The following is an 8,618-nucleotide window of genomic DNA, read 5'->3' as shown; positions in this document are numbered from 1 at the left end:
TACTTTCTAATTATCTGATCATAAAAACTTCACAAGTGAAACAGCGAAGAGTAAATTCAAAAAAATAAAACCCTTATTTAATTGTTATATATATATATATCATTACATAAATTCTATTGAAATATTATTATAGGACAAATACGATACAAATATTTTATTTTTTTATATTTTTTTTCAATATTCTCAGATCCAAAATTTCATTTAAAATTATATAAAAAGATTTCTTCCGTAGAAAGAGATCACGAAAGACTCGAGGAACCCTTTTCGATCTCAACCCTCCATCACCCGTTCGATAAAATCGAATCGCCACAGTTCAATACGGGGAGCCTGAGAGAAAAGGGGCGGGAGAAATAAAACCATATTTCATGCTTCACCCGAATACACGATCGCGATCATGTATGTTTCAGAAAGAAAGCGAAGCAGAGCCGTGCGGGACGACAGATATCGCGGGAAAATGCGGAAATACAGGAATACTCGAGAGTCCTCGCGCGACAGTTCGTTTTGTAGCGATAGCTCGTCCATCGAAGGAACCGAGTACACAAAATCCGTGGCAACGTCCGTGGAGAACTTGTCGAGCGTGATGGACGCCGCAAATAGCTCGGAGACCAGCAGTACTGAGGACAGCAGCGCGTCGAATATCTCGGTGAGGCCGATTGCGCTCGCCAAGGCGATCAATAACACTAGAGCGTTACTCAAGAAGAAATCTCTCGTCCAGGTCATCAACAACTACATCAAGGCTGGGATCGAGGAAGGTATCGCGTGACACCTCTTCTTCTTTTTTTTTTTAAATCTTGCTATTAGTTAGGAACTCGAGGGCGTGGTAATTCATTTCCCTTTCTTTTTCTTTTTTCCACGCTGAGGAGAAAATAGATTTCATTGATTTTTTAATTTTTCATCGTTATGGATAAGATTTCTCGACATTGAAAAAAAGATAAATATGATGAAATACGTTTGCTCCGTAAATTTAAAAATCATTCGATAAAATTTTTCCTACTGCTTACTCTAAACGTAGAGTATAATTCACTTAGACAAAGAAAAACGATGAAAATAAACAGTGAAAACGATAGAAAAGCTTTTTTCGTATCTAGGAAAACGGCAAGCTAAGAAATACCTTCGCAAGGCGCTTTCTTTCGGCGTGAAATCCGGCTACTTGATTCCGACCGATAGCGAAGGACAAGTAATACGAGTAGCGCCAACATTGATGGACACGAAGAGGAGCAACGCGGAGTCGCGCAAGAGGCGAAGAAGGGCCCGAAGGGGGGAGGATGACCCGTTGATCGGCAGCAAGGATCGTTGTCCTACCCCTCCTTGGAAGATAAAGAAACGCGAGGATACGCCGAAATCGCAAGAGAATCCTTTACAGAAAAGGGGGAAATCCTCGAGCTTGAAGAAGAGTCCGATTCGAAGGAAGAAAATCGAGAAACGTTCTTCGCGACGAAGCAGAAGGAAGATGACCAGGAGGAAGTGAGTGATTTAAATATGCGTTTCTTTAATTTTATAAGGGATTTCTTCTTAATTTGTTTACATAACGGATTTGTTGTAATTAATTTATCATTCTGTTTATTTGTCGAGAGAGAAATTGTTTAGAAAAATTATCGAATACGAATTTTTCCGTTTGAAAATTTAGATGTAGGATAGGATGTTTTTTTTTAAAGTGTACAGTTTATGTTAATTAGCAATATTATATTGATAATATCGTACGAATTTATCGTATAAATTATCTATAATTATTATCGAAAAAATTAATTTTACATGAAACGTTATATTTTCATCCGACATATTTTACAGTAAGAATTGTTGTTCACGCGAGCATGGATATTTATGGGAAATAATATCGTGTTATTATATTTCAGAATTAATCTATTAATTGACAATTTTTGTAACGGTAAAAGCGAGGAGAATTTAAAAAGTCGAAAGAGAAAGCGAAGCTTGAGCAGACACGACGTGGAAAATAGACGAAGTCAAAGGAATCGGCGATCGAAGTCAATTTGTACAAAGGAGAAAAACGGGAATTCCAGGAAAAATAGTAGAAGTTTCAGCGACAATGAAGATATCTCGATCATCAACAGTCACGAAGTCAACGAAAGAATGTCGATAGGACGATTAAAATCGATCAGCAAAGAGAATGCTTCGCGAAATAGCAACGTTCCATCCGAAAATCCTGTGGAGGAGATCGAGGAAAAGATAGAATCTTTGAACGAGGAAAGAAACGAAAACGATATGATATAGTATCTGAATTAAATTCTATAACTGAATAGAGTTATTCACGAGGAATGAAAGAAGGAAGATTGTAAGAAATTTTTTAAGAGAAAATTTTTGTAAACTAAATTTATGAGAAGAAATTTTGATAACGTTTTATCCAATTAGGAATGTATTATTATTATTGTTATTATTATTATTATTATTACTATTATTATTGTTGTTGTTGTTGTTTATGTAACTTTTTTGATTCTTTATTTTTGTAATCAAATTTAGAATAAAAAAAATCTTTTTCCACTGTGATTGGGTTATCCTATTGTGTGAACAAATTTATTCTCTTTTCAGGTAGCTAAAAGTTTATTTTCTATTTTGAAAAAAAAAAAAAATTTGAATCATATTTCTTTTTTCAATCTTAACTTCTTGTAACATTTAAACATTTTCATGTAAAAATTTTATCACGATTTTAAAGGCGAAAAAGATTTAAAAGGTTTCATTATTTAAAATTAACGAAAATTTAAATATCAAATTCAGTTTCAAAATATCATGTTCCGTGATAATTGAAAACACAATATGAATGAAGAAAAATATTATTATTATTCCAAACGATATTTCGTTAATTAACACACAAGAAGAAACTCCAATTAACCTACTTGATTTTCAACCGTGAAAGAAAATGTAATGATACATCAAAAACAACGTCAATAAGTTGTTTAATCCAATTAAAAACTATAATTTTCAATCAAGAATCTCGACAATCGGACAGAGTAAATAATTTTGCATGGGATTGACGTCTATTCGATGTCCATAAATACAAATCGATACCGTTTCTCTCTCAACCCACCACACGTCTTCTCGGTCGTTTGCACCACTGTCGACCAGACACGGTGTGTTTGACCTCGTCACTCTTCACGGGTTACACGGCCTCGAGATGAACGCCTATTGGTCCATATACGAAAATCGGAAGTCGCCATGATTCTTCCAATGTGTACGTCCACGCACGAAAAGTGGATAGAAGACTCGAAGAGAATAAAAGAAGAAAATAGTTGAGATGTTGTAAAGTGCTGGTCTATAATGCGAAATTGGAGAGTACTTTCTTCCGCGTAGATGTAATAATATATCGAAAATTAAATAGGGAACCAAAGAAGAAAATACGTGACATATTTCTCGATTGTATTTGACGAATTAAAAAAATTATTCGAGGCTGGATCGTATATTTCTATTTAATCTGGAACTGTTAATGTTTGTGCAGTTTATTAGAAAAAAAATTACAGATATCAATAATTAAGAAAATTCTTAGGAAGAAATATGGAATTATCTTTCCCTCGTTAAAAAAATGCATGGAATAAGGGTTTAATAGTATTGTTTCGATTCGAGTAGTAAGTGCCTTCGACAACTTCACGTGATGAATCACCGCCTACTTTACGAAACGCGCGCGAAGATAACGAAAAACGAGCAAATGCAGCGTGACAGGCGGAATTTTGCTGTTTTATGAAAAAGAAGAGAATAGGCGAAAGGAACCGACGGATTGGCACCGCCGGGCGTGCCTCTCTTCCTTTCATCAATGTTCTGGAAATTCACAAACAAAATTTCGCGCCACGACCAACGAAAATCTTAGAAAAAATTTGGGTCGTTTGACGAAGTCCTTTTGAAAAAACGGCGGCTCGTAAGCAGGTGCGGACGTCCCGAAAAATTTCGGATTCAACAGTAAGCACAAAATGGCCCCCATAAAGAGACGTCCTCATGCGCGAAGCCACCACAAGATGAGTGAGTGATCATCTTGAAAAAAAAAGACTTGATAGGAAAAACTCAAAGTGATTAAATTTCCTCTCTTCATAATCGCGATAGTTCGAACTCGCATTGTGTCAAAAAAAATATATTCTTTGACTCTTGTTATTTTCGCGACAAAAGAGGGCCAATTTATATTAAAATGATCTGTTTAAAAGAAAATTTCAATCCTCTTATTTTATTTTTTTTTTTTTGCGACAAAAAGAAGCAACTGAATTGAAATATTATTTAAAAAAAAAATCTCCAATACATCTGTTGAAACAATTGTTTTAATTATTCATTATTTTGACAATTCGATCAATCGATCGAAGAATTATTTGATATCGAAATAAATACGTTTCTTTTTTTTTAGCGTCCTGTAACATCGAAATGATATATACTCATCACCTCGATCTCTTACGAGATTAAATATTAGAAATGTTCTGATTAAATAGTTTTATAATATCAACAAGGTTAAAGTACTTTACCCCGTTTTTTCTCTCCAAAATAGAAACACGATGGCTACCGATCAAGCTTTGTTGACCGAGTTTTTCTTATTATCAATAATTGTCACAAAAGCAATCGTTCACAGCTCCAACTCCTTTATTTTTGTTTACTATATTAGACGCCCATTCGTTCAAATACTTTATATTCCTTCTGTCATTTTTCAATCGATTCGAACGATCTGGAATACCAAGCTTCGCTCAATACTTGCAACGCGGAACATCATTTCCCTCGTGAATTCCATTACGTACCTCTCCACCCTGGTATTTCTCAATTGTTAAAAAGAACGAAAAAACGACTTCTAATCTTTCGTTTCATTTCCAGATTACATTTCAAATCGAATACTTTCTCAACTTCGCGATAAAGTTTTACGATGCGAGATTTTGAAGAAATAGGGTATTTTCTCTAAATAGGACAATTCACATATATATCTATGTTTCGTCATTAAAATTTTCGAATCTGATTTTCAGTATTCATGCTCGAATTTTAAAAGTTAAAAATTTCAATATCGAAACTTCGAATTTTCGTTACTTGTCCCATAATTCCATTATCTTCTCGACTTTATGAATCGCTACTCTCCAATATCCATTCTCCAACTTTTAAACTCCGAACGTCAAATTTCTCAGATCACTCTCACCCTCTCGAGAATGTCGATAAATGCTCGCATGCCAGCCAAGAAATGCCAATAAATTCTCACCGCGCCTCTCACACTTGGTCAAACAAACTAACTATCCTCGAATACCTATTTTTTCCCCCGAACGAATTTTTCGCATTCATTAGCCGGAAACTCTAGAATTGGAATGGTGACGATAATAAATCCTGATCGCCGTTCGCGCGAAGAAGTTGTCGGAACGAAGTACACCCCGGTTTCCAATCGGATGATCTGGATGATAACTAACTGTTCACGTTTCAGAGCTGCGACGTAAACCCAACATCTCAAAGCTTGTATACAAATTTCTCAGCCTCGAGAGGGGTAGAGGGCAGATCGGCGAGACGTTGCAGAATTATATCGGCCCCAAGTGTTCGATCTGTAAACGATTTAAACGCCGTGAAGAAGCTTCGAATTCTCTTCAGGATTCTCAGCCTGGCGGCAATATGGCCAACAAAAGAAAAGAGTCGGCGAGGAATTCCAAGATTCACCGTGTGAAACGGCGGCAAACCTCCAGGGACCAAACTCTCTCGTCCTGCATGCACAAGGGCAGCGGAGGGGAGGGTAAGAGGAAATGAAAGTAAAGAAAATTTTGTCCGAGTGATGATACGCATTGTTCGAAAAACGGATTGAGAGATTTGTTGAATTATCACGGAATGTGAATTTTCTTTTTTCTTTTAATGGATGACGAATAAGCTCTGATTTCTTTCTTCTTTCTTTTGTGATTTTTTTATTATAATTCTTTTTTAAATGATACGTGAGTATGATTACAATTGAAGTGATTTTTAAATATCGATGTATCAATAATTTAATAATATTTATTGAAGATGAGTAATAATTGTGTTAAAAATATAACTTTGATTGTTCTAATTGTTCGCGTTTATTTAAAGATCCGTTTATTAAATGGAATAATGAATGATTCGCGCCTGGAGATAATTATATGGTATTTATTAATTCGTCTGGACATAATCTGTTTCCGAATAACATTTATTACGTTTCTGGGGATAATTGTTTAATGAGCATAAAAAGCTCGGCACAATAAATGAACTTTTTATTGTAAAGCTATAAAAGTACGATAAAATGATTAATTAACAACGCAACAGAGAATTATCATTATTGGAATCGATTAAACGACAATCCGATTTCCTATTTATCTCGCGTTTAATATATCCGTTTAATATATCTAAATAAAACAATAAGCGTACGACCATTTCTCTTTTATGCGGTAATACGTTTAATCATTCAGCCGAAATTAACAATTTACACATGTATATCCCGTATTTTTCCAATAAACAAAAACACCGCAGAAATTAATTAAAAATCGAAAACACATATAGGTAAATAAATATCGTATACAATGGAATCATTTAAAAATAAAACTTTAGAAAATATGTAAAATCTATATCGTATTTTTTAATTTGTGATTAAATATTGAAATTTTTCGACTTGATATTAATTAAAATGAAAATATCAGATACAGTATGATCACACTTTAAGAAATACACGACGTTTTTCTAATCTGAATTGAAATTATATCGTAAAAAAACAAATAAATAAAAAGTATCATTCATTAAACTGTTACTACTGTTAAATAAATACCAAAAACACTCGTTACATTTTTTACTTGCCACGATTTCCTAATTATTTTAATCAATATCATCGTAATTAAGTTAAATATTCAAATCTTACACGGATTTACAGGTATAAAGAAAATGAAGAAATATATTCAGAAGGCGATCAATTTCGGGGTAGAATCGGGCTATCTGATTCCAAAAGACACGGCGTACAAGGTTCTCCAGGTGTCATCAGATCTAATAAACGATAGCAGTTACATAAACAAAGGTCGCGACGTTTCACAAGTTAGGGACAGAAGTCCACGTCATACGCCCATTAGATTCGAAGATTACGAGGTGCAGGATGCTAGAAGGCGGAGAAGAAGAAAAGGTCGAAGAAGAAGAAGGTCCAGAAGACGAAGAAGGTCGAGGAGTGGATCCAGGAGACGAAGAAGATCGCGTAGAAGGAGGCGCGGAAGGAGGCGTGAAGGGTAATTGCATTAAGTTAATTTTATTAGCCTCGCAATTTTATTAAAATACATAAAAAAAAGAAAAAGTGCACGACATTTTCCGTTACCTTATTTTTGTTCCATTATTTCTGAGGAAGAAAGTAAATAAATTTTGAATAGAACGTCTGAGAATATTTCTCGAGATTATTCGTTACGAAGTAATACGCGTAAATATTTTATCTTTCAAAGTATCTTTCTTTATTCTTTGGGATATTTATCATGAAATTTATGAAAAATTCAAATAAAGAAAAGATGTTTAACCTATTGTAATTAATTATGATCCAATTTATAATACTTGAACGCTTAAAAATACTTGAGTTTCCTTGAGTAATTCTGTTAACATGAAAAAAAAATAATTAAATTTCATTCCATCTCTTCCATCTTTCCAATGATCATTCCAACTGCTTTCATTTCCTTGGAGGAACAATCCATCTATTTATTAATGAAATTGTTAGAATGAGACGATCGTGATGGTACAACAATTATTCGAACGCGTTTCAGGACCGATGGGGAAGAGGTAGTCGAAAACGAAGATGATTACGACTTCAATAATCAGAATGAAAAAAGGAAGAGTCCAGAGAATGTGAACAGAAACGATGACAACGAACGATTGAACCAATCTGACGAGGAGAAGACGATAGATAAGAAGGAGGACGATGGGTCGGATCTGTCCATCGACGAGGACGAGACCGAGGACGAGGACGAAAAGAAGAGGGAGGACACGAACAAATAATAAAAACGTGGACGCACCTGGCAAAAATTGATTACTATAGTGCGTGTCGTGAGAGTATATTTTGAAACGTAACGTGAGACGATTTGACTTAAACTGAAAAAGATAAAATATAATGAAATGTCCTGTGATAATTTTTTAGTGGAATTCATCTTGTAATCGACAGTTATGTTAAAAATGTCGCTCAGTCATTTATTATGGTCGTGGTGATTATATAAGTGTACAATATATATATATATATGATACATGTCTACCGGATGAATAAAACAATAGTATTGTCGAATAACATGATTCGTTTTAAGTGCGAAGATTAACTTTTACAAGTTTCACTTCTGTATAAATACATGTAAAAGCAAATATGTTTTAAAATATATTTATAGTAGCTTGGAGTTACATTTTAGAGTTGATCACTCCACAGCATCTATATAGCTCGAACAACTAAAGATAATCCGCTATTTATATATCATAATGTAGCAGATACAAAAAAATTAAATATTAATTTGTTAGAAATTATACACTAATTAAAATTATTCAATAAACAAGAAATGTATCATTATTTAATATTAAATCTTCATTATTCACTCGGAAACTCTACACACTCTTCCTGTATAGAAAGCCTAATTAACTAATCGTTCAAATTGGAAAAAAAAATATATCATCGAATACTACTTTTAACTTTTATACATCATCGTTTTCGCATCGCATACTTC

General features: G+C 34.0%; 2 protein-coding genes across 2 annotated transcripts; both read left to right on the top strand.

The window, feature by feature from the left end:
* Positions 1 to 420: 420 nt before the first annotated feature.
* LOC724168 (pre-mRNA-splicing factor CWC22 homolog) lies at positions 421 to 2,281 on the top strand. Its single transcript, XM_026440877.1, has 3 exons — positions 421 to 752; positions 1,089 to 1,464; positions 1,854 to 2,281. The coding sequence occupies exons 1-3, from the start codon at positions 455 to 457 to the stop codon at positions 2,227 to 2,229; spliced, it is 1,050 nt and encodes a 349-aa protein (XP_026296662.1). The 5' UTR covers positions 421 to 454; the 3' UTR covers positions 2,230 to 2,281.
* A 1,633-nt stretch (positions 2,282 to 3,914) lies between these two features.
* Positions 3,915 to 7,911, top strand: LOC113218786 (splicing regulatory glutamine/lysine-rich protein 1-like). The gene is made up of 5 exons (XM_026440875.1): positions 3,915 to 3,963; positions 5,381 to 5,680; positions 6,818 to 7,160; positions 7,634 to 7,645; positions 7,680 to 7,911. Exons 1-5 carry the CDS (start codon positions 3,915 to 3,917, stop codon positions 7,909 to 7,911), a joined length of 936 nt encoding a protein of 311 aa, XP_026296660.1.
* The last annotated feature ends 707 nt before the right edge of the window (positions 7,912 to 8,618 follow it).

The sequence above is a fragment of the Apis mellifera genome, linkage group LG5 (genome assembly GCF_003254395.2).
Source record: "Apis mellifera strain DH4 linkage group LG5, Amel_HAv3.1, whole genome shotgun sequence".
In the NCBI taxonomy this organism is placed as follows: domain Eukaryota; kingdom Metazoa; phylum Arthropoda; class Insecta; order Hymenoptera; family Apidae; genus Apis; species Apis mellifera.
The sequence above is the reverse complement of the archived record's forward strand: the minus strand, read 5'-3'. Positions and strand labels throughout refer to the sequence as shown.